The 26,102-nt window shown below is 40.8% G+C and overlaps 1 protein-coding gene across 23 annotated transcripts; it reads left to right on the top strand.

Annotated features, from left to right (window-relative positions):
• Positions 1-512: 512 nt before the first annotated feature.
• Positions 513-25,454, top strand: add1 (adducin 1 (alpha)). Of its 23 annotated transcripts, none has more exons than XR_013296645.1 (19): positions 513-681; positions 6,152-6,363; positions 7,351-7,516; positions 7,648-7,799; positions 7,882-7,962; positions 8,047-8,196; positions 8,591-8,734; positions 8,814-8,912; positions 9,774-9,947; positions 10,024-10,368; positions 14,400-14,495; positions 14,581-14,673; positions 17,329-17,485; positions 18,849-19,088; positions 20,231-20,326; positions 21,617-21,647; positions 22,503-22,518; positions 23,026-23,079; positions 25,173-25,317. XR_013296645.1 is itself a non-coding variant. In XM_077585773.1 (18 exons), coding segments are annotated over exons 2-17 (2,223 nt in total). In that variant the 5' UTR covers positions 513-681; positions 6,152-6,165; the 3' UTR covers positions 22,504-22,518; positions 25,173-25,287. The 23 variants fall into 23 exon arrangements, 15 of the variants coding, with proteins under 15 accessions (XP_077441899.1, XP_077441894.1, XP_077441895.1 ...); XR_013296641.1 differs by having other exon boundaries at positions 21,614-21,647; XR_013296644.1 differs by having other exon boundaries at positions 21,614-21,651.
• Positions 25,455-26,102: the final 648 nt, after the last annotated feature.

Raw genomic sequence — 26,102 nt, 5'->3', positions numbered from 1 at the left:
CACGTGACACTTTTTGCGTCTGGTTTACACACGTAAATTTAATTTCGTTTTAATTAATTTATTAATTTTTCTTTTCTTTCTTTATTTTTTTTTAAAGAAAGGGGAAGAAATAATAAAAACTTATAACATCTGCCCATATTACAAAACGAATGACAGCTATAGTAAAGGTACACTTACAAACATAACCATTTCACCCAATTTTACAAATATAAATTTAATATTCAATATATATTTAATATATCAGAATTTATTAATTTGCCCTCGTGATAAACATACGATGACAAAAACTACCTAAAACTGGATAGGCTGTATGCTTAAGTGCTCAAATAGTCTAGAATAAACTGTTGTTATTTCTCTCATATAATCGATTTGAAGCTAGCTGCGTTAAATCAACCTAAATCAGATTTTCCATGCAATGGGCGGGGCTACGCAGTAGTCATCCAATTAGGTATTACAGTAACGTCACATGTTACTGCTTGACCAATGAAAATCAATTAGAGGTTTAGCCGCACCCAAGTCGGGATGATGGTGGATAGGGAGGAGTCGAACTAGGGGGACGACCAACTCAGCGCAGGGGCCGAAATTTCACCCTGCTATCGACAGATTCTGTGGACAAAAATAGCGGAATACGCCTGCCTTCGACTGGCAACAGTTACATTTCATCACCTCGTCTACGAGAGGGTAAGCTTCGAAAGGACGGGTTTTCGTCGTTTACCCGGCGCAACATGGCTCCTGGCTTTTATGCGTGCGCCGTATGTTTTAAAAGTGGAGGCGAACAAGCTAACGTTGTTTTGCTAATGTGTCGCTGCTTGATCAATGGAGGCTGCAGGGAAGTGGGTGTGAGCTTCTTTTTCCCCCCCAACACCCGGACCGAGCAAGACGTGTTAAAGTGCTTTAGTTACATTTATAAGAAATAGAGCATAGTATTGGTGTTTTTTTTTAAAAAACCCTATTATATTTAGCTAACACAGGCCTGTATAGCTGTATTGTGAATTTTCAACAGCTGCTTGGGTCGGTCCCTGTAGTTTTTTCATTTTCTGCAAAGATTCATACAATATTTGCATGTATTTTGATCCACAAGTTTGTCATGCATTGTAGTATTCCCACATGCTAACGTTTTTCATCTGATTACTAATCAAATCTGACCACTTGTAAAAAATTGGGTGCAATGAGGTTTTAAGTGTTTAACTGTTTTAACCGGCTTACTATTTACATTCTAGTTAATCATAAAGACAGGATGGCGGTTAGGAAAATGGATGCATGATTCCAAATTAGGGATGTTCATTACCAATTTTTTCCCCCAGACCGATACCACCAGTAAGATTTCTCAACTCTTTAGTAGTCACCCAATGCTTTTTTTGCTACATAAAAAATTCCCATAAAGCCTAAAACAACAATGACATTGTATGAAATTAATGACAATTTTCCAGTCTTCTTATTTATAGTTCTGTATCGTAAAACAGCCACAAGAGACCGTCGTGAGTACCGATACCTTGAAATAAGGCCAGGTATTGGCTATATACCTGGCATCGGTACTCGCCCATCCCTATTTAAAATAGTTAAACATCTAGTGTTTGGCAAGTTCAAGGTACTTCATTTACTTGGCATGCCTGTGTAATGGGAAGTGAACATAAGTATGATAAATACAGCTCAAACTAAAGTAAAACAGCTCCCCATATTACATTGTGGAACAGGAAAATGCTATCTAGCTTAGTATCTATTTGGAAACAGGAAACTGTTCCAATCCAGTCATTAGCCCTTGCGCTTCCACATGTACTTGGTAAAAAAATCAATTGCGTGTCCACTTGATATTGAATTGTATGCCTCCTACTGTAAAGGGCTGCTAGACACTTTCATACACCGTAGTGGGTTTACTGATTTAATGGTTATCATCGCACTTATTTTTGTGAAGCCCCATTTATTTAGCCCCTCCTCATCCTGGATGTGGATGAGCCCTCTCCGGATTGTATATAGAATGGCTGAAAAACTCCCACAGGACTGTGTCAGTCTTGCTGTGTGTTGCTACCACCACAGTCACTATACACATCACTTATGCATGGTAGTGTGTGGGTGTTTTTTTTTTTTTTAACTCACACTCTTTCCACACCCTCGACTGCAGTGCATTTTAAAATATTGCCCTTGTTTCTATCCATCCATCTAACCATTTTTCCATCACTTATCCTCACTACTGTAATGGTATACGCCCTGGACTGGTCACCAGTCAATTACAGAGCACATATGGACAAACGAGAGGGCACACCTACCATCTATGTTTAATTTAGTCTTCAGTGAATGGATGTTTTGTAAATGTGGGAGGTAGCCAAAATGCTTGGAGAAAACCCACACAAGTAGGCCTGAGGTGAGATTCAAACCTAGAAACTCAAGTGAGGCAGACATGCTAGCAACTTTCCACCTGTGCTGCCCATCCTTGTTTCTAGTGTTGTACATTCCAAAATAAAACTTAAAACTGATAATATGGATTTAGTTTTGTAGTAACATTTCATTCCAAGTATGATGTTAACTTTCTTTTTTGTTTTTAAATCAGAATTGGAATGCACTTTGTATTTGTCACCTAAAACCAAATAACTAACTAACGCTATCTTAACATGTTTATTTATTGTGCATTCTATTTTAACAGGGCATTTTAAAACTTGATTGTGAAAATAAGTTTAGCCAAATAACTTGCGTGTGCTTTACATCACTGTCACATTTTACAAAATTGGATTAAATGGCTGCACTTAGTGGTTTTAACAGAGGCAGAGACACGCTTGACAGTTTTACAAGACAGGAGGCCTATCTGTATATCAGCGTGACACGGGCACACGCACGTGCGTGAGGTTGTGTATATTTTTATTAATAATAAAAATAATAAATTTGATAATAACGTTCTTATATTAATATTATGATCATGACTTGTTTTTTTTGTTAATGTAAATTGGAAAATAAAAGACAAAAACCATAAAATAAAATAATTAAAAAAAATAATAATAATAATAACATAGCAGCTTACTTTCAACTCCCGGCCTCACAATCTTTCCACAGGAGTTTGTTGTTCACCTGCACCCCTTACTCTCCAAACACCCACCAGCCCCTTTGTGCAATATGGCGTGCGGAAAATACATAAATGTGCAGCCACTGCATTTAACACGACAGCACTATACTACATCTGGCCTGCCCTGTGCAGTCAGCAGGAGATAAAAGTCTCGTCGCAAAAGTTGCGCGCTATCCTTCTGGACAAGCTGTAGTACAAAATGCCTGACATTGTTAGTGATCATGTGTGTGTGTATATTACACATCTTCAAGTTTGACTGGATGGAAAGCATCAGGTTGCACATTAGCACCTGCCACAATGACCCTATTTGTACAAGACTCAAGTGTGAGTTGCAGAAGGATGAGTCTATCAAGAAGCTAATGTTGGAAGTCTCGTGAAGTCATTTGTACACAAACAAATTGTATTAAAAACAAACAAACAAATGATTATTTATTTAATTAAGTCCTATTAAATCAGCTAGTTACAAATAAACACAAGAAGCTAATGTTAGCATTCTACATCTTTACTCTGTGCACCTTCAGTGCAAACAGATGGACTTTAAGTAATTTTGTTTTAGTTTGCTTTATTCTCAGTGCAAGCAGATGAACTCAAACCAGTCACAGAATATCCATTGAGCTGATTTTCTCTATTGATTTGGAGTGAGCCTGTCAGTTTGTTTTTAGGGTGTTTTCTTTTGTTTCTTTTTTCCCATGTAATGTCATAAACTACGCTGATTTGCAAGTTGGCGCATCAGCTGCAGCTTTTCACCACCACACCCTTGCTTCTAATCTGTGGCCATTCCAGCAGAGTGTGCCATTATTTACATAAAAAAAAGGCCAGTTCAGACATACAAGTTGGCTGTGTGCGCCTTTTAACACCGACTGTACTGCTACAATCTTAGCCCACAGCTGTTCTTACATAACAGTAATCTTCGCAAGACCGGCCCGTCTCCATGGCAACCTGTTGGGTCTCCATAGAGATGACACTCTCAAACAGTACAGGAGATCTGCCAAGCCCCCCCCCCCCGGCCATCCCTGTGCCCACGTTTTTGAGGAGTTGTGAGTGTGAGATGATTCATCCGAGCTGTGTCGTGGGCGGGAGAATGTTTCCTTTATCTCCTGATACTGTTGTTGTTAACAGGTTAGCACATTAACAATTTACTTTTGACAATATATTTTCCAAACCACTGTCACGATGAACAGTAAAAAGTATTGTTTGTTATTTTTATTTATTTTTGTTAATTTTATGCAAATGATATAGTATAGATATTAGAGCAAAATTTATTAACATACTGTATGTTCTTTTTAAAAGCAGTTATCTTTAAATTCTCAAGAATGACAATTTGTACTGCCTAGCAAAAAGTCTGCATTTAGGTTAAAACTAGTGAAATAATGATCACAGGAAGTATGTTCACAGTATTATTATCTATTATTGCTGTTGGCTAACATGTTGGCTCAAAGTCAGACTTGTGGCTCATGTGGATATCTCTGTATGATAGTGCCCCTGCAGCATGGTGTTTCAGTCACTGAAATCCATTGGCTGTTTGAAAGTGGCTCCGGATGTTCATCCGGCTTAGCTGATTATGCCATTGGCGGAGAAACTCACCGTGAGCTCAGTATTATGCGAATTAAGTGCACAATGGTTTGAATATACACTACTCGCAAAAAGTTGTGGATACTTGGCTGTCTGGTGAAATTTATGGAAATGTCTAAAGTCCATGCTACAGTGATATCATATCATGAAACTGGGACATTTAAGTAGTAGGATGCACTGGTGATTTCCTCATCTCAAACAATTCATTGAGAAAAACGTTAACAACAATAGCGGGTGCATCCCACTCTTCTTGAAGAGCAGCCCTCAGGTCATTGAGGTTCTGGGGTGCAGCGTTTCCGGCCTCTACACGTCGACTCAGTTGATCCCACAGGTTTTCTATAGGATTCAGGTCTGGAGAAAGTGCTGGCCATTCCAGTTGAGGTACACCAGTCTCCAACAGCCGTTCCCTGATGATGCCACCTCCATGAGCTGGAGCATTGTCGTCCATGAAGATGAAATTAGGCCCGTGTTGTTCGTGTAGGGGCACAATCACTGGATTCATGATGTTATTCGGGTAGTATGGGCTTTGTCACTGTACTATTCACAAAGTGTAGGGCAGTTCTCTACCGACTGGACACACCTGCCCACACTGTAACACCGCCACCAACAAAAGTTCCTCTGGTGACAACAGTGGCTGATGCATAGCTCTCTCCAATATCAATGGCGCCCATCATTTCTGCTCAACGTGAATCGACTTTCATCAGAGCACAGCACTGAGGCTCACTGGTCCCTCATCCAGCGTAAATTCTCCCTGGCCTTTCAGGGCAGTCCCGTGACAGGAAGTAGCATTTACATCTGATGATGCTGACTTGCAGATACAAATTTTGTCCCATCAGCATTTTACCATCCTTCACTGGTCCCATATTTATCACATCCGAGGAATATAGACGGGATTACAGTAGATGATATTGAATACACTTAATCACACAGGTATATCCATCCATCTCCTGAACCGCTTATTCCTCACAAGGGTCGCGGGGGTCACACAGGTATAACCATTGTAAAATAAAACTCAAGTCAAACTACTACCCTTTTAAAAATACGGGGCCATTTTTTTAAGTAAGCTTCTTTGTTCACTTGCATGTAGTTTTTAGACAGATATGTGCTAGTTACGTTAACATCTACTTGCTGGATTTGTTGAACTTTTTAAATGACTGAGTAATCTTACTGCTGGTGAGACCAGTACAGCCAGAAAGAAAGAAAGGTAATTGTTCACAGTAAATATGTATCAAAAGCACTAGTGGTCCTATTGCTTTTCTGAATTTGTGAGCACTAGTGAATACTCAAACTGGTATCTGTCTCAAAACTTTAAAAAAGATCAAGATCAAGCATCCCTGATTATTAATCAACTTTCAGTTAACCACAATATGACTAAACTAAACTGAACACTCACCTCTGGAATGTGACTGAAACATAATGGAGAAGGAATTAATAAGGTGCCAGACCCTTTCTGATGTCGCAAATGGTTTCCTGCTCACCAGTATCTCGTCGCAAAAAAAGCCAAAGAACTTTCTCTGTCTCTTGCAGGAGGCCAGGCCAGGATGAACGGCGACTCAGGTGCTGGAGTGGTGACGGCCCACCCTCCCGCCACCGTCCCCCACAAGGAGCGCTACTTTGACCGGATGGTGGACGAGAGCAGCCCCGAGTACCTGCGCGAGAGGAACATGGCGCCCGCCCTGCGACAGGACTTTAATATGATGGAACAGAAGAAGCGGGTCTCCATGATACTGCAAAGCCCGGTCAGTGGGACAGTTAGTGACAAACACCACAACTCATGTCATATATGCATATACATTAGACTAAATTTCTTGATTAAATATATCAGGTGTTTCCAACACGTCAAGACCATTTCCATTTGCTCGCCAAGGAGTTAAAGATACAAACTAGGGGTGTCACTGTCTAATCTATGTAGAAATATCCTATCGATTATTCCCTTGAATAATCCAGTAATCAAATGGATTTGATTTGTTCGCAGGTAGCAAGTTATGCCCATCTTAATTTTTAAATTGAAGTTGACTGACTTTTTTCATTTCAAGACTGCAGTATCTACTTACCACCGTTAGAGGGTGCTATAGACTCTTAAAACGGTCTTAAAGCTATGACAGTGGCGCTAGGCCGCTAGCATTACATCTCTGTGGATGCCGTAACATGGTGCCAGCCAGGGCTGGACTGGCCATCTGGCATACAGGGCAGATGCCCGGTGAGCCGGTGTCTTTTGGGGCCGATGTGGTGCTATTCAATAATATTTTTTCTTCATTTTACTCCAAGAGACCGGCCCACAAATTAGATGGTGCAGCCCATTAATCCATTTACAATATAGAGAGCAAACCAATACACATCAGTGGTAGAGCTACGTGGTAGCCAAATGTGGTCAGGAATTGGGCTGGGCTCAGCTGGCGGGTCGAGGTCAAAATGACAAATTTTTGTGGTCAATTTATCTGACTTATTCAACTTTTTTGGGGGTAGAGTTGATTGACACTAGCAGCAGAGATAAATTTGAAACACAATGTAATGAAACATGTTTCAATTGGTCGCTTAGGTGTCTCATTCTGCACCGACATATTCACTACACTAGCATATAAATTGACAGCCTTCCAAATAAATCACATGATTCCACAACAGCATCTGAATGCTCAGCACAAAGACATCCACTGTTTTAATAACGGTTCATTGTGGTGTGTGAAACGCTTCTGTTTAGGAGTGTTTTTAATGGTTTCACTTTGCAGGTGTTTTGCGACGAGCTGGAGTCCATGATCCAAGATCAACTGAAAAAGGGCAAGACACCCACCAGCCTGCTGGCGCTGCAGCAGATTGCCGACTTCATGACTACTACTAGCATGCCGTCCATGTGTCCCGCCGCGCCACAGGGTGGTATGGCAGCGCTCAACATGAGTAAGTCCCGGCCCCCCACCATTGCACCCGCCCCCTATTTGAGAAGGACTGGTTTAAGGTCTATAGCACCGCTTGTTGATATGTTGGGCAATATCCCCCCTTTGCACTCCAACGTGAACCCTTTTGTTCAGGTTTGGGTATGGTGACTCCGGTGAACGATTTGCGTGGCTCGGATTCTATTTCGTATGACAAAGGCGAGAAGATTCTCAGATGCAAGCTGGCGGCCTTCTACCGACTCACCGACCTGTTTGGCTGGTCGCAACTCATCTACAACCATCTCTCAGTAAGATGATTTACAGCAAAACATCAGTCAATAACGATTGGGGGAACATCTGTTGTAATGGGACTTACTTCCTGTCCTCCAGGTGAGGGTGAGCTCAGACCAGGAAAGTTTTCTTATTGTCCCTTTCGGGCTCCTGTATAGCGAAGTCACCGCGTCCAGCCTGGTGAGTCTTGATCACTGTTTCTGCTCTGATGTTCTTCTGTTTGCTCTTTTTTTATCATTACGTTTTTAATCTTCGGTCCTTCAGGTGAAGATTGACCTCTCGGGTGACATCGTAGATCGGGGAAGCACTAACCTTGGCATTAACGGAGCCGGCTTCAATCTGCACGCCGCCATCTTTGCTTCGCGGCCAGATGTCAAGTGCGTCGTCCATATACACACGGCTGCAGGCGCTGCGGTACGTCTGAAAATAAGTTGGTGAAAATGTTTACATTTGGGGTCCTCACCGCCATTCTGCCCAAAACTCCCTCAGTAGTGCTGGCTAGGAAGCTGGAAAAAAATTGCCCCCGACACCAGTTTCACCAATTGACACGACATTAGGTGGACATAACAGGATGCTCAGAAACTTATTCGAAAGCAGCTATCTTTCGCTAAATTACAATGTTTTTGTTTTTTGTTTGCCAGTGCCATTTCATGTGGGCTTCAAATTTGACAATTTTTTGAGTTTTGTGAGTGCAGAGGCATAGATCATTGGTTTTACAATCTCTCACATCAAAACGTAGTGAATTGTCCCCATCTCTTCTGTACAACATAAACTTCATATCACCAACTTTTGTTCAATCCAATTCCAGGTATCGGCTATGAAATGCGGTCTGCTACCCATTTCGCCTGAGGCTCTTGCCCTTGGTGAGGTGGCCTACCATGACTACCAAGGCATACTGGTGGACGATGAAGAAAGCGTTGTCATTCAGAAGAACTTGGGCAAAAACGCCAAGGTATCATCTCAGTGTGTGCTGTTGCTCATATTCTTTGGTTTTCATCCTAAAACGCGTCCATTTCCTCCTATCTCTTCAGGTGCTTATCTTGAGGAACCATGGTTTGGTGTCTGTGGGCGAAACTGTTGAAGAAGCATTCTATTACATCAACAACCTGGTCAACGCATGTGAGATTCAGGTGAGGGAGATTTTATTTTAATTTCATTAATTTTTTCTCATTGAAAAGAAAAGAAGGGGGTGGGGGGGAGACGACCTTTAGTGGGTGTTGAACCAGAGCCTGCTGCTTTAAGGGCGAGCGTGCTAACTACTACACCATCCGTGCATTTAGGATTAACAGTGCAATAGGTTTTACTTGTAGTTTAGACCAATGGGGTAGATGCCACGGACTTCTGACTTCCGGGTTTCACACAGCGTCTTTTCCGGCCACTAATGGCCGCGTTCCAACACTCGCACCCCCACCCCTGTGTCCACCAACCGCGCGCTCCCGCCCATCGGCGCGGGGCATCTCACAAAGGCGGAAACGCAAGAACTGGGGCGCAGGATACAAAAACTAAGTTGATGTGTGAAAACCAGGAAGTCGGAAGGAAGTCCCATAGTCATTGCACTTTGGCATTGCAAATGTGAAGGATAATTTGATTGCGTTGAATTCATCTGGACAGAATGTTTACCTGATAAAGCCTACTTTTGTCAATATCCCATGGAGGGAGGTCTCAGAGAAAGTGGGCGTGCATTTAGTCCGCAGAGGTGACACATGGAGACTCTAGAAATGATTTATTTTTAATAGTTTCTTGGATAGATTATTTAACTCCGGTCAGAACAAAAGTTCAAAAGAATGAATAGGGCAGCTCTCTTCTTTGAAACAAAACATATAAACAGCATAACAGCTGCATATGGATGGCTATCATCACTTAAAAGTCTTAAGTACTTAGCAGAGCTTTCACACTAGCCAATCTAACTAATCAAAGCTAATCAAACGCATATATCTCATTTGTTGTCTTTTATAATATTCTATATCATATTTCATAATTTTTTTTTGTAGGTGCGAACACTGGCCAGCGCTGGAGGCCCAGATAACCTTGTGATGCTTGATCCGAGCAAGTACAAGTCCCGTCCTCGCGTTCCCGAGCCTGCCGGCGACGGGTCCTCTGCCCAACCCAAGTGGCTAGTAGGGGAGCAAGAGTTTGAGGCGCTCATGCGAATGCTCGACAACCTGGTTCGTCAACCTGAAACGCAAATTTTTTAGTTTTACGGGACACACCGTGAATCACTGCTTGTCTGGTCCCCATCAGGGCTATAGGACCGGCTACCCTTACCGCTGTCCGGCACTGCGAGACAAAGGTAAAAAGTACAGTGACGTGGAGAACGCCCACTCCACCGGTTACTCTTACGGCGAGGACAGCGACTCGGGCACTCGCTCCCCAATGAAACACAGCTTCCAGCGCGGCCAGCGCGACAAGACCCGCTGGCTCAATGCCAGCGGTCGGCCCGACGAGCCCGGCGAGGACGGGCCCGACGGCGGCAGCCCCAAGTCGAAGCCTAAGGTGTGGACGAACATAACACACGATCACGTCAAACCCTTGCTGCAGTCTCTCTCGTCCGGTGTCTGCGTGCCAAGCTGTATAACCAACTGCTTGGTCTGTGCCTACCTTATTGTTCATAGTATACGTGTGTGTGTGTGTGTGTGTGTGTATACAGTAACTGTCTTGTTGGCGGCAGTTGGTCGACATCTTGATGGACTGGGCTGTGAGGGGAAAAGTCTTATTGCCTTTTTGCAAATTAAAAAAAACACATGACTTAACAGTACTTAAAAGATTGTCAATAGTTTTGAAAATATGAAGAATATGAATATGTAAAGATTGCCACTTTTAAAAGCATTTTCCCATTTGTTAGTTATTTTTAGGTTACTAAAAACAGACTTAAAAATAGTGGTATGGACGATATTTTCTGAAGCTCTTTTTTTTAGCATTAGGACTCAACTCTTACTAAGATAAGATTTTTTTAAATTATTTTTTAAATGAACTTTGCAAATCTAATATTCATATGTAACTCATGTTTTTTTCCCCTCGTCTTGTTAGTTTTTATGTTTTTCTGCCCTTTATGGAAGTTTCCTGATTAGTTAAAATGTGGGGTTGGGGTTACAAAATGCTGCTTCGATGTGGGGAAATTCTTTTTTTTAATTGCATTGTTTATTTGCAAAAAGGCAAAAACAGTAAATGAAATTCAAATGTAAATGATTTAGAGTTAGCTAAATCAAGAATTCAAACTAAATAAACAATATCTATCTTGTATAAAAATGTCTTGTTTAATTAATGGAAGGCTATTCTTGAATATAAAATAGCATGTATTGAATTGCGAATTTTGTCAATTTAGTGGAATTATCTAAGATCCTTCTAAATGCAATATGAAAAGTCATCCTAGTATTGATACACATTTACAAGTATTTTTTATTAGGGTCTATATTATTTTTAGAGGATCTAGCTTTAATCACCAATTAGTTATGTTTTGTTCCCCCCACAGTCCTTGAATGTGTCACGACGGCCCACCAGCTGCCCCACCGCATGCCCCACTGCTGCTGTGGGTAGTGAAAATGCATTATCGTTGTTATTTATTGAGGATGTTTTTCCCAGAGGAGCGAGCAGCAGGGGGTGCTCACCACTCTGCTGCACACTTTATTTTGTATTTCTTTGCTAAGCTAAAACGGTAAATTGCTTGCATACTTAAGACCGGCTGTATGCCCTTTTTCAGGATTATGCAGCTTGAATTTATGATTTGCCTCCTCCCCCCCAAAAAAAAATGCAATTGCTTCCTATTAAGTTTATTATAATTTTCTTTAAACCTGCATGATTGGCAGCGGAGGGCGGGGGAAAAAAAACACTATTTTGATCTGGCTTTATAAAAATTAATTATCTCCTGTTGGAAAAGTAGGAGATGTTGTGTTGTGAGGCTCTTCCTCAGTGAGTATATTTATTGTGTTTACATGTCCATCTTCATGCTCAATCCACCTTCCTTCCCTCCTTACTCATTTAACTCTAATACTGCGTTTAAAAATTCATGAGCTTCCTGCAGGCACGATTTGTAATAAGAAAAGAATTCTTGCATGAAAGCTCAGTTTTTCACCTGTTGCTCATTCTTCTTTTTGTGTTGAAACTGATTCAGTTTTATTACAATCCTGCTGAGCATTACCAGGGTTTTACATAAAAGAGGATCCTGGGGCTACTTCTAGAAAATCTGTATTTCCGTGAATAGAGCTGTTGATCGGGACTCAACAGCAGATGTGAGGAGATGATTATTAAGGGGCGTTCATTTATGTGTACACAGTCATAAAAGGTACAGACGCTCCCCACCTTACGAACGAGTTACGTTCCGGACGATCGTTCGTAAGGTGAATTTGTTCGTAAGTTGCTTCAGTGCTATATTTTGTATTATAATTTATGTTTAAAGCCTATATAAGTATATTGAAGGTTTTTATAAGTATGTTTAAGGCTTGTACAAGTAACCTGCATTGGTTTGTACTGAAAAAAATAAAAATAGAATGTAGAGAATACGTACAGTACTGTACTGTACTACGTATGTTAGAGAGAGAGAGCGAGAGAGACACACACAGTATGTACATGTACGTAATAAGATAAATAAAATGAAGTTTAACTTACTTTTGGAAGATGTACTCGATGCTTAAGGAGATGATGGAGGAGGAGGAAGAGGAGGATTTTATATCATGAGAGATTCTTCGTCGTCGCTGGAATCGGCTTCAAAAGTTATTTCCTGCTTCATGGGGACCGGCGTTTTCTTCCTCCTCCTCCTCGCCACGTTGCTCAGCCTCCAATGAGCTCTCACAGCGCCAATCGTCGGTATTAGCGGCGGAAAGAAGCACTACGCGCAATACAAAATCTAACTTACAGCATTTCTTTCCAAACATTTTTCCACATACTGTACGCGCAGAAATGTTCGTATGTACCGTTGTTCGCAACTTGAATGTTCGTAAGTAGGGGAGCGTCTGTATACTTTTGGGAAATTCAATCAAACAGAAAGAACCAAGGCAAAACTGGGCGGACAAAATAACAAGCATAATACTGCACAGTAGATGGGAGGGTTGGACACATAAACGCAAGGCAACTAAATGGCTCTATATAACCACATTGGTATACAGCGCAAATTCGTAGTAATTTAAAGAGGAAAAACATTGATATTCAATGACTGAATGAGCTAAGACACATAGCTTTAATTCATCTGGAAAACTCTTCAGGTATTCCTGTTTTGGTTAGTAAGATTTCAAATGTGTTCAGCAGTTAACGCAGTACAGACTCCCTGAAGTCATTTCTGTTGGGAAAGGGAACCGTTTAACTGTCAGATAGATGACAACTGAAGCATGGGTGAAGCATCCTCTTTGAGGCAATATGGGAATTCCACTTCCAAAACAGGGTTGCTCTCGCTCTCGCTCTCTTTTGTCCATGTTGTTGTTGATGATGTTGTCTAATCAGCTTTGAAAACGACTGGTGATGCCAGCTCACCCTTCACTGCCCACCCTCCTCACTTCGTAAGCGCCATCGTCTCCTGCCCGATCCTCACCCCATCCTCTCTTCTACTCTTCATCCTCATCCTGGGATGTTAACACCTCATGATCTTGTTTGTTTGCTTACAAAAAAAATGAGTTTCTCGTTTATTCAACATATCACCGATGAACAAAGACAGCTTTCTTTAGCCTATGAGCAACAATTCAATTTAGGTCAGTATAAGGTCCTTGGTTACAACTCATCATGCAATAAGTTAGATCAATAGTCGTCATTTTTTTGTCGCCAAACATATTGATAATAACTGTGCGCCTAATGTCATTGTTCTCAAGGGGTAAAGCGTCTATTAAGGGCACGTCTTTATTTTTATGAATGCATTTTATAGTAAGATTGACTAAAGAAGTTACTTTTGGGCGACGTGGCATATACTTAGCGGCTTTTGCAGGCCTGTCTTTTTAAACACCACTGTAAATGTCAGCTGAAGAGATGCCAAGCCTGCTCTGTAGGAGGTTTATGTTGTGCCAAAGGTATTTAGCACACTTCAGTGATGTTATTTTAATTTTTACAAAGCAGTTCTTTATTTATTCAACTGTGGAGTGTGCCAGGTGTCCTCTAGATTTAAAGCTTTGCAATGTTTTTTTTTTTGTATTTACAAATTATAATAATTTAATGATATAATAAGCAGTTTTTGTAGATGTCTAATCCGACTCATGATGGTATCAGGCATAGTAAATAATAGCAGCCACCTTGTGGTATCATTTGTTTTGTTTTTTACAAAGGTTGTCTTTATCACAACACATGCAACATACAAAGGTGTTCTTGAGATGCAGCATTTATTCATTCACGTTTATAAGGCAATAAATTGCAGCGGTGTTGCTATTTGAGGATATTCTGTACTCGATGAAATATAAATGTTTTAAGGAATTACATTAGAGGCTAATGCCAGGGATTTATCGGAACATTTTTTTTTTTTTATCATTACTCATTCATTCAATTCATTTTTTTCATGCCAGCCCATTTTTGTCTTTATTCTGTTGAGCATGTTTATTTTAGTTACGGTGAAGCTTGCATAAATATGTTTGTGTATCATTTCAGTTTGGTTCTTAGCTTTTTTGTTTCTCTTTTGTGTTGACTTTGTTGTTGTGTGGCGTTCGCAGTGGACTAAAGAGGATGGAATGCGACAGGCCGCTGTGGCCAATCAGTTCATCCCGTTGAACACTAATCCCAAAGAAGTGCTGGAAATGAGGAATAAGGTAGCCTTGGATTCTGTTCCAGTTCATTCTTGATCATGTTTATCATTGTAGTATATCCATACTTATTATGTTTGTGTCTTTGTAGATCCGTGAGCAGAACCTGCAGGACATTAAGACCGCGGGACCTCAGTCTCAGGTTCTGTGCACTGGCTCAGTGGTGGAGCGCAACTTTCAGCAGGTCGGTGCTGCAATGTCACTTCTGTCCTGACCTGGAGAGGAATATTGACTCCCATTTGGTTGTATAAATACTTGTATTTGGTTTATACACAACAAAATGACCAAAATATTTGTGTGTTTATATAATATAAAGAAACGCCACATTTCCACCAAGTAGGCAGGATATAAATACTGTAACTTGACATCAGACTGCCAACCTGTCGGAGGCAAGTCAAACAGAGACAAACATGCGCATCTAATGCCCAGTTCCACTTCCGTCTTGTAGATGTTGATAATGTACAAAATGTCTGAAAACTGCACCATTTGTTGGGCTGCTGCCCCACTGCAAGTAGACTGTAATGACAAAAAGTCCAAATGAATGTTCTGCATCAGTGTGTAAATGTTTAATGGATTTAAACATCACCTCCTAGAGCTCATGATTTGTGCTTGGCTGAGTTGAAGGAAAGGAAAGTCTTCTGTAGGCTTTTCTTCTGTGCTGAGCAATTAGTGGACTGCAGTAGTGTGTGTGCGCATCCACCCTTTTAGTTAGTGTACCACTGTGTGCTAAAAACACAAGGTGTTAACAACTTTTAACAACCAAAACAGAAAGAAATATGTGGTTCTTTGGAGGAAATGTGGCTAAAAGATATTCTTTCCAGGTCGGGAACCCTTAATACCAAAAAGCCTGTGAACATTGTGCATTACATTATTACATTTTAATTTTATAAATTTTTGGATGAGCTTTGGCAGACTTCATGGAATGCTGAGCACCCAAAAAAAAAAAGGAAAAGTTTTGCAATTTGCATGCATTAGTTCATCGGCGTAATGTCAGGTATTTTTTTGCCTCCAAGAAACAAACAAGAGCAAGACGTGAGGGGAAATGAACAGATTTGCTATGTAGTTGAGCTTGTTGATATTAAAATTCATTTTCAAAAGAGCAGATGCATGGTACCGCTTCACTTTGCATGTGTGCTTTTCTGCATGTTTGCTTTAGTGGATGCACAGGTATAATTCAACTAAATACAATAGCAGACCTTTCAAATGCAATAAAGTCATCCAATCTCCAGCTTCTAATAAGTCCACTGCTGTGTTTTCCTTAAATAGTGGCCCCCTAGTTGAATAAATACCTCAAATCGACATCATCTCTGGAATAAAATAACAGACGGTGGCTGTTAACTACCTTTTTTATGACTCCTTCCTGATACAGACATGGTTGCTATTGCTATAGATGTATTTAGCACAACACGCACACTGTCTGCAGGGGTGACGTGAATTCTGTAAAGTTGAGGTTTTCGCTGGAGATTAAAGAGAAAGTGGCCTTATTCCATGTGGGACAAACACAACACAGTAGAAACAGGGCACAAATCTACCCTCACCGAGGCTGAAATGCATGATAATGTACTTATCACCTCACTAAACTAAAGTAATGGCCTGTAATTTTATAATGCTTTTGTATTCAGGGGGACAAACATTTAAAACCCCTTAATAAATAACCCCTATATACACTGGGTACTCTGCAGTGAAGTAAATACATCCCTCTGGCATGAGGAAATTTAGAAGGGGAGGGAGTACACTCAAGTGAATTGCGCAGTGATGATGCTTGTGCACAACCTTTCCGCTTTTGCATGCGTGTATCAAGATTCCTGGTTGCTAACATGAGTCTGCTGCCCCTCCTACCGCCTTGTGCCCTCACTGGGTTTACTATTGCAGGACGCCCCTCTGTCTGACTGTACAGACACTATTGACGGCCTCGATGCCTCCGAGGGGTCCTATAGTCCTGCTAGATCTATTAGAAAGGTACTTGAAGCTCCGGTCACTAATCTGTTACTCGCATCGTCTCCCTCAGGAGAGTCTGTAGCCATGTTTGAATGATGTGTGTAAAGGAGGCTATGCTCTGTACAGTAGAGACTTTTGCTTCTTTTATCTAGAGATCCTGCATAATTTGAACCATTTTACTCACCTTTGTTTTTTACCAGAACCCAGCAAAGTCGCAATAAGTGTGCGCTTTTACACAGCAACACAGAATCCTACAATCTGATAATTAGATCGTGCCAGCGACAAGTGTGACATAAAATACTTAAGATGGCAACAATTGCTTTTACCATAACAGGACAAGGAATGTGAGCGTCCAGTGTTTTACCTCACATCCTGGTCTTAACATTACACATTTCTTTTTCACACAAACTGTCCCGACTCTGTCAGAGCTCTTAGAGTTCCTTCACAAGGCAGAAAATTGCCATTCGATTGTTCGTCAACCCCCTCATTCCATGTCTACTCTCTGTGAATAGGAATGACAATCTTCTTTCAACTCTAAACGTTATTGTTAAGTATAAAAGGGAATTTTTGCACATTGTTTTATTGAATGAAAAAGTGAAAATAGATGCTAAATGCGAATGAATTTGCTTACTATAATGTTAGTTTTGTATTGCAGCCAATCACAGCAGTTCCTAGCTACAAAAAAAAATGTCCCTAGTGACTGTGAGCAGCATATTGAGCAATTTGAATAGATTATAGGACATTATTTTCCCGCCATTGTATAATGAAAATTGGTAGATGAAATGAAATCTGTTCATGTTGCTCATGTAAATGTCAAATTTCAGCTGGTTTGGATCTGTTACTGTAATTTCGAGGTATCTTTTTGTTTTTCCTCCCTTCCCTTCTCTTGTTTGTCCCAAAGGGAGAACTGGTGACCGCATCCAAGGCCATCATCGAGAAGGAGTACCAGCCCAAGGTGATCGTCAGCAAGCAGGGGCCCAACCCCTTCAACAAGCTCACCGACCAAGAGCTGGACGAGTATCGCCGAGAGGTAGAGCTGAAGCAGAAAGGACCTGAAGGTAAATACAGTAGCTACTGCAATCCCTATGGATGTTGTACAGCTCCCCTAGAGGGTGTGACGAGCATATAACCTCGGAGTAATCTGATTGGAACGCCTTCCATTTGCCAGTGCCATCATTTGCGGACAAAGTAATTTGGAAACGTGCTCAAATTGAGAAAACATTGTGTTTTGTTGGAGTTTGAATTTGTCAAGAAAAGGCGACTCATTTAAAAAATTCAGAAGTGGACTTAACTTCAGAACATCAACATAGAATTGTAAATACATTGAGTTTTTAACTCATTCACTCCCAGCCATTTTCACAGAAGCAACCCCCTTCGCTCGCAACTGTTTTACTGGATTTTGACTGACTTTACAAAGCCCCCAGATTTTTGTATTATATTGCTATAAAACATGGAACCTACCAAAAGAAAGATTAGTCTCCTCTTTCATCAGGACAAAAAGTATATTTGTATCGGTTTCCGTTTTGCAGCATTAAACATTAGAATATAGCTAAGTTTCATCAATATACACATTCCTGGAAAAAACACTGGAAAAAAAGCTTGTGGCAACATGGCCCTGGCTGATCTCTTATACTCTGCTGCCATCTGCTGGCCGTTTTTTAATTGTTTTTTTTTTTTTTTACTGCCATTGCTTTAAGCTACCTCTTCATGTCAGAAGATGCAGCAAAGCCTTCTGTATTCTTTTGCATTAAAAAACAACATTAAAAAACAACATAAATAACGTGTAAGTACGTTTTGGGGAGTGAAGGACAAAGTATTAAAAAATGTTTTTATGTGTTTTTGGGTTTGAACGGGTAAAATATTGCCAGTATATTGCGATATCAAATTAAAGATGAGTTTAAAACAAAATAAAAAGGACTATAATGGCAAGAACTGAGGCATATTGGGTAAAACGTCATCTGAGAAACTTGTTTATGTATCTCTGTCGTTGCTGTTGTTTTGGTTAGCAACAGAGTTAAAATGGACCCTGTGGTGAACTCTTTACTATCCGAGAATGAATGGTAGCATCTGTTACTACAGTTACTACCAGTTTTTTAGGAATGAGGGAGTATGGAAGTATCTATTTGCGGGAGCCTTTATTTGCCTGAATGGATGACGCACCAGGTAAACTGGTAAAATTTGCTGTCAATTTCGGGAATACCACAACTTCATTTTACACTTACTGTACATAACAATTTCCTCCACACTTTAAAGACTTGTTATACTATTGCAAGAGTATGAAGTTTTGAAATCAAAACACATTTGTTGCTGCATTACAACAGCATTGTTCCATATACAGTATAAAGATCGGTTGTATAGCTGGAATGGAGTGGGTAATGATGTCTCTCCGCTTACACGTACACTGCCAACTTGGATACACAGTGCAGGAACATGGTGATTGTAAGGCAGCACTGTCTACCAAGCTGGAAAGTGTGCTGACGGTCGAAGCCCCCAATCCCCCTCCTGTGCCATCCGCACCCGGCACAACAACAGCCTCTGGGCAGGGCCACCCGACCCCTGGCTTTACAGATGTAATCCACCCGGACTCCCCCCATAAGGACTTCCACTGCGCCGTGCTGCGAGCCCTCAGCAAGGAGCCGATGGAGGCGAATCAGGCTGAAGGTACATGAGGTGAAGCGGGGGCGATCATCCCTGCCTTGTCCTCTCTCCCCTTTCTGGGCGGGTCCTGAGTCTGCTGCTCCCTTACCTACTACCCCCAATCCCATCGCTCTGATGTCAAAGGCATCCGAGAATTCTGCAGATTGGAACGAGGAGCCGAGGACGCCCGGGTGCTCGCTCCTCGCATCCAAATGTGCCTTTTGCTGTGGTGTGCTGTGCTTAACCTCTCCAATCAGAACAGCCCATATTTGGACTGGAACGGTGATGCTTCTTCCTGCTAACCCTTCCTGGATGGATATCTGTTGGTATCCACTCTCTCCTGCACCTTAGAAATTAATTACACACGTGGACAAAGTTGTTGGTACCCTAAAAGAAGACAACCTACCCATGTTTTGGTTAAATTAAATTCAGATATAAACCTGTAGTGGGAACCTTGGAATAGCAAGACTATTGGCCCTCATGCATACGCTACTAAATAAAGATGTAAAATAGGGTAAACGTGTTTTATTTTTGCTACTGGAGATGAAAGTAATTTGTATCGGACACAAGGTGTCTTGAAAGGTGGTTAAGTTTGCTGTATCCAGCCAAGCCCATTGGTCTATGATTTAATAAAATTTTTTTAAAAAAAAACATTGCTAGAAAACGATAAAGTACAAAGAAGAGCACACATGGAGGAAGGTTCCGTTTTCTTTTGGGGCTGCCACTGCATGTCTTGAGACTTGATTCTGTTCTGGAACTGCTTTGTGCGATCCGCACAGGGTGTCTTGAACCTGTGCCAGATACAGTCAGATCACCAGAGTATCAAGGCATTTTGGATTGAAATGTGCCCAGGTTCTTTTTTTTGTTTTTTTTTCCTAAGATCTATTGGACCATAAAAATAAAGCAATGGCTGTTTTTTTTATTGGCTTAATTTCAGTGCATATTTATGTACTGTATTATATTGCTTGTCAGTTTCATTTTTTTCTGCGATAAATGTGGGTTTTTCTTTCTACCAAGGATTTTGTCCATGTGTCAATTTGGCTTTTTGCGATATTTTTTTAGGGGGATTTCAACTGAGACTTAATGGATGAAGCCCTCTTGTCTCAAATCAATCGGTCTTTCCTATATAGTCTGGTAGTCAAATAATTTTCATTTTTTTCCCCCAGATCAAGAGCAATTGGCAGAACCAGAGGAAGAGGAGGAGGCTAAAAACCCAAAGGCCACCTGTACACCACCCAGCACTCCAGTCAGAGCAGAGGAAGGTAAGGTTGGCCCAATTATACCTCCTAGGGCTCCGGCTGGCCCAGCTTGGTTTAAACGTGGGGTTTCCACTAGTCCTCCAGGCTGGATGGATGACATCTCGGGTGGTCTTCCAGTGGGCAATGTGGAGTCTCCTATGCATCCGTGTGGCTGTTTAAATGTTTTAATCGCATTTCTATTGTTCTGTGTTTGGGTAATAACAGGCCAAGAGGCAAAATTTGTACAATTGTAAAATAATAATAATAATGAATTTGAACATTAAAGGTGAGGTCAAGTCAAAAACTTTCTCTAAAATATGTTTTATGCGCCCCCATTAGTCTGAACATGACATTCTTATTAATATTCCATTTGTGGCGTATGAATTAGCCAGCAAAATCCACTCGTTTTTTTTATCAGTCTCAGGGGGCGGCCATTTTCTGACTTGCTTTTGACTGAAAATGACATCAGACTTGATTAGAGCTCAGATAACGACCAATCACAGCTCACCTGTTTTTTGAGTTTGGTCATATGACGTCCGTAAGATGAGCCGTGATTGGTCGTTGAGTGGTTGCTGAGACACTTTTAAGGTTTTAGAGTTTTTATAAGTACCCAAAAAAAAAATTCTCCACCGCTTGGGAATCAAATAAGTGGATACATTACACAAAAATAAACACTTAATATATTTGCAGACTGTTAATTTCTTTGTAAGTGGAAAAACCTAACAAATTTAGCAAGAAGTCAGAAAATTATTCCCCCCACTTTACTTCCTTATTATTTATCATTAGTGATTTGCAGTATTACACTTGTTTGACAATTAAAACTGTAGAATTGTTGCTAAAATTTAACTTTCCAATAATTTCTATGGGAAAAATAGTTGTTGTTTTTTATAACTTAAGTAATTTGTCATGCTAAGTTTATAAAATATAAACATATGAGAATGTCCTTCCTCTTGGTCTTTATTACAATTGGATTACACCTACGTCACAGCAGATTCCAAAGTGATACTGTATAATTATTTTGTAATTATCTAATTAGTTAAGATAAGAGGTTAACGATATGCAGCTTTGACGTCAGTTGTAATCCAAGACTTGAGCTGGTGTTCTATTACGCCTCCCCTTTGATCCTCCGCCTTCCATCTTCCATCTTGTTGGGGTCATTAAGAATGGCGGGCCGCCATTCTTTTTTTCTTTTTTGTTTCCCCCCACCCAAATTTTGTTTTTTATTTTAACACTGTGCCCGTGGTTTGATCTGCATAGACATTTGTTTCTACTTGTGCTTTTTTTCTTCTTTGTGGCTGCGATTTCAATCAGGAGATGGAAATGCTAAAGAGTACCTGTTACCATAGTAAGTACGTACAGTTCCACCACCCCTCACCACGCCACCTAACGACTCACCGCCAAACCACCTCCATGCTTGTCTTCCGGCATGCCCCTCCTCTTGCTGCATGGCTGTAGTACTTAGAGCGATGTAGACTAATGACTCCATGACCCTTAACGCCTCGTCTGTCTCCTGGATGTGGGTGAGGTTTATTTCAGAGTTTCCCCAACTCAAATCAGTTATCACGATACCGCTTTTTGCCAAAAACGAGTAAAGAGTTTAGTTGTGGCTGTTTTTTTTTCACAAGATGTTCAACGTTTCAGTGCTTTTTGCACAACTAGGGGGTTGACTTCCCCTTTAACAAAATGATCTCGCCAACCAATGATGGATAGGGGAGTTCCGATACCAGGTATGGGGCCGATACTGCCCTTATATTAAAGTATCGAGTACTCATGGAGGCTGCCGATTACCAGCCACAAATGCTTAAGGCAAAACAAAATCTGATAATAAGTAATAAGTCCTCCTCACCAGTAGTTGGCACTATCTCACGGCAGCTTGACACATTGGTGAATCGTCATCAGCATCAAAAAATCTTTGGTTACAATTTTTGGTCAAAATTAAATTTTATACATCAAAAATAGTAGAAGTATTGGTACTTGCTATATGTGAGTACTCAAGTAAATACTTGTACTAGTATTGGTGCGGAAAAAAGTGGTATCAAACATAAATAGAGTTGAAGATGGCCCTGTCGTAACCCTCACCACCCACCTTTTTGTTATTAGCTAACCTCGCTCCCTACCAACGACGCTCTGTCGAAAAATAACCATTTTCCTTCTCAAAATGGTCGGGTGAAATCCTGAATTTTTATTTTTTTTATTACAGATGTCTCCTTCACCAGGTACACAAGTGCCTTATTTGAGTTTGTGTGTGTGTATGTGTCTTGCTGCTGTTGGCTTTTGATGCTGTCGCGCTTGGAAACGCTTCTCCAAGGCCAAAGCTGTCACCATATTGTTATATGTATCTGTGTGTGGCTGTGTAGGAGAGGAGCGGTTGCATAGCAGGCTGAATAGCGTTCGACTAACATTAAAACTGGTGTTTTTTGGTAGCTGTGTGAGCTTCGTGTGACTTGTTACCACTTGTTTGAGATTAAATTATCCTCCTGCGACCCTTTTATTCAGACATATTTTCAATTTAGAGCCTATAAGAAGTTTGATGATGATACTCCTTTAGATTAGGATCATTTCTGTTTAACTAGAGCAATTAGTATTAGGTCTCAGGAGGTTAAGAATGTTGCCGTGTGGTGTTGTGACCTCACTTGCGTGATTTTTCTTAAAACCTTTGAAAGCACCGAAGTAGTCTGTAGCAGAGTATATAGTAATATACATGTTTTTGTCTATATACACAGGGTGGACATGATCAAAGGAATGACACTTGTTAAGATTTTGCTGTTTAAATGAAGGTAAAACTAATGAATGAAAAAAGCAATCTGATTTCCTCATAAAGTGGCCGGGCCTTTTTAGCTTCTTAACCGGAACGTGTACCCGACATCAATTCTATATACGGCGTCCTCTTCTCTTATTCTTTTGGGTTTTTCGTCCCTATTTTTAAAGGGTAAGTCAACCCAACACTTTTCTTTACAATAGTATCTTGTAGGGGTGGGCCCAAAAAATCGATTCTCATAAGAATCGCGATTCAGAATCGATTTTAAATGTCCCAAAATTGATTTTATTTAAATTATTTAATATTGTCTAACGGTTTTTATGTGTGCTTTTATTGGGAGCGCTGTTCATGTTGTACCCGATTTGGCCACTTAGGGGCAGTGTGGTATCCGGTATGATACACTGTTAAATCGTAACCACATTAGAGAGTAGAAGGAAAAAGTCACGATCAAGTTATTCCAATAAATTTTGTTTTTTTGCAGCGTGGAGCCGTTTGAGTGATAAAAGTGCCGCGAGTAGCACACTAATTAGCATTAGCGAGTCAGACTGGAGTAGATCATAACGATTCCTTGAACATCTATAAATTGAAGCAAAAATCAGTCAATCAAATCATTTTGAATCAAAAATCGTTCTTAATTGAAAATTTATTCTGAATCGAATCGCACACCCAAATATAGTAATCGAATCGTGAGACATTCAAAGATTCCCACCCCTAGTATCTTGTATGTGCCCTCATTACTCAACATTCTGATCAGTATTGCGTTTGTAGAATACGAATTAAGCTGCAAAATCCACCTGTTTTTAGCCAACTCAGGGGTCGGCCATTTTGCGACTTGCTGTCGACTGGAAATGACAATGGAATGGAAATCACAGTTGCTCACCCTGAGCAAGTGTGATGTCATTTTCAGTCGGCAACAAGTGGCAAAATAGCCACCCCCTGGGATGGATGAAAACGGGGAGATTTAGCTGTTTAATTCATATTCCACAAATGCAATATTAATCAGAATGCCATGTTTAGACTACTGGTGGTGCATAGAACATATTATTGTAAAGAACATTTTGTTTGACTTTCTTTTTAATTTGTGGGTACTTGCTTTCAATACAAAAATCAGCTTTACAGTTGACACCTTGCGTTGTGGTAAAGCTCCTTAGAGAAACATGGCAGTGATTAATTAATTAATTGTGGTGTGAGAGCGGAGGCCATTGTTTGAGGAAATATAGTATTTTAACGCTTGGCAGGATAATGAGTGTCGTTTTGGCTTTGATGTGAATTAAAGAGTTTCGGGAGCTCAGGTTGACTTTGCCCCCTCCATTCCGCTTTTGTGCCAAAAATGCAGTCTGGAAAATTTCCCGGTCGAGTTAATCACATCTATTCCGTGTCTGTTCTGTTAATTCACAACAATATCATAGAGGAAGGGATGAAAACGACTGCTTTATATAGGTACGAGTGTAAAAACGGTTTACTTGCAAACTAAAACTACCTCCGAAGGTGGAAAATTGCTGTGTGGATTTCATCCACTCATTTCACATTTTTGCTGTAAATACAGAAAAGCAACTGGGTAAAAAAAATAGGTGGAAAAATAATGGCTTATACTGGGAGTATGCAATGTGATTTGCACACAGGCAGGATCGTTCCCTGCTACTACTTCAGAAGCCGGAAATTAGCCTGGTCAGCTTTGCCCCATATACTGTACGTGTCAGTGCCATTTTTCAAAGGCAATGACTTCTGGGAAAGTTCGGCATAAGCAGCCCTTTACAGGCTTTACACATCATCCTGGCTTAATGATGGCTCTGATAATACCTCCACAGGTGGAAAATTGTCGGGTTGACTTCCTCTTGCCGTTCTTTGTCAGTGTTGTTTTGACAGTAGAGTGACATAAATAGATGGGGCGGGGGCCTACCTCCAAAAGCAGAAAGTGGCACAGTCAACTTTATCCCCTCGTTCCATGTCAATGTGGTTTGTACAGAGCTGCGATTGGGGCCTATTGTTTTTTTTGGGGGGGGTGGGTTCAGGCAGTGTAAAAGGGGCTTGTTTCTTCCAACAGCTTGGTAAGTGTGAGCTCAACACGGGCCCTTTTCTGTCATTAACCGTTGCCGCTGTCCCCCCCATCAGAGACCTTGCCGGAGCCGACGTTTAAGGACGACAGCGACGCCGCCACCCTGAGACAGACCCTGCCCGACTTAACCCCCGACGACCCGTCCGATGCCCCAGCGCTTCCCGCCGAGGACTCCGACGCCGCCCCTGCCCCCGCTGCCACCGAAACCGCCGAAGACGCGGAGGAACCCGCTGCTGCAGAAGGCGACGAGTCTCCCAGCAAGTCCCCATCCAAAAAGAAAAAGAAGTTCCGCACTCCTTCCTTCTTGAAGAAAAACAAAAAGAAGTCCGAGTCCTAAATATGACCTCCTTCACGCGTTTACTCCCTTTTATTGTTTTAACACCACTAGTTGCTGGCTTTTTAACCTTTAATTTCCCTTTAGCGCGTGCCAATTTTGTATACAGTGTAAAAAAAAAAAAATCATTATTTAGGGATTGATGCCTCCTGTCTTTGTCCACTCTGCTGGCCTTTTTTTTTTTCTTTTTAAATGCATGTCTAATAAAAAGCACCCAGTGCAAAGCAAAGACAGTTATTGTAACCACAAGAATGTATTTGGATTGTATAACAATATAAGAAAGTGTCTTTTAAGAACAAAATCAAGTGAATGCAGAAAGAAAAACCCTCTCATTTCAATGTTAAAATTGCAAAAAGTACTAATTTAGTGACTGCGGCTAACGTATATGAGCTAATTAACAACCTGTCAGTTATGGGCTTTATTCCAGTGGTTGGATTACTATGAAGGAATGTGTACAAAGATAAGCATTGATTTGTGTGTGTCTGTGTGTTATTTTTCTGAATATTACATGTTTTATTTTGTCACACGCTATAGACGAGCCATCGTTAGCTTGCTGTGAGAGAGCACTGTGAACCACTGTTTATTTTTTCTTTATTTTTTCATCGTTACCCATACTCTGCAAGCAATTTTAATGTTTATGCTTTTTAGGTTA

Source organism: Vanacampus margaritifer, chromosome 14 (genome assembly GCF_051991255.1).
Source record: "Vanacampus margaritifer isolate UIUO_Vmar chromosome 14, RoL_Vmar_1.0, whole genome shotgun sequence".
Taxonomy (NCBI): Eukaryota; Metazoa; Chordata; class Actinopteri; order Syngnathiformes; family Syngnathidae; genus Vanacampus; species Vanacampus margaritifer.
Note: the sequence above shows the minus strand (reverse complement) of the source record. Positions and strands in the feature narration are given on the sequence as shown.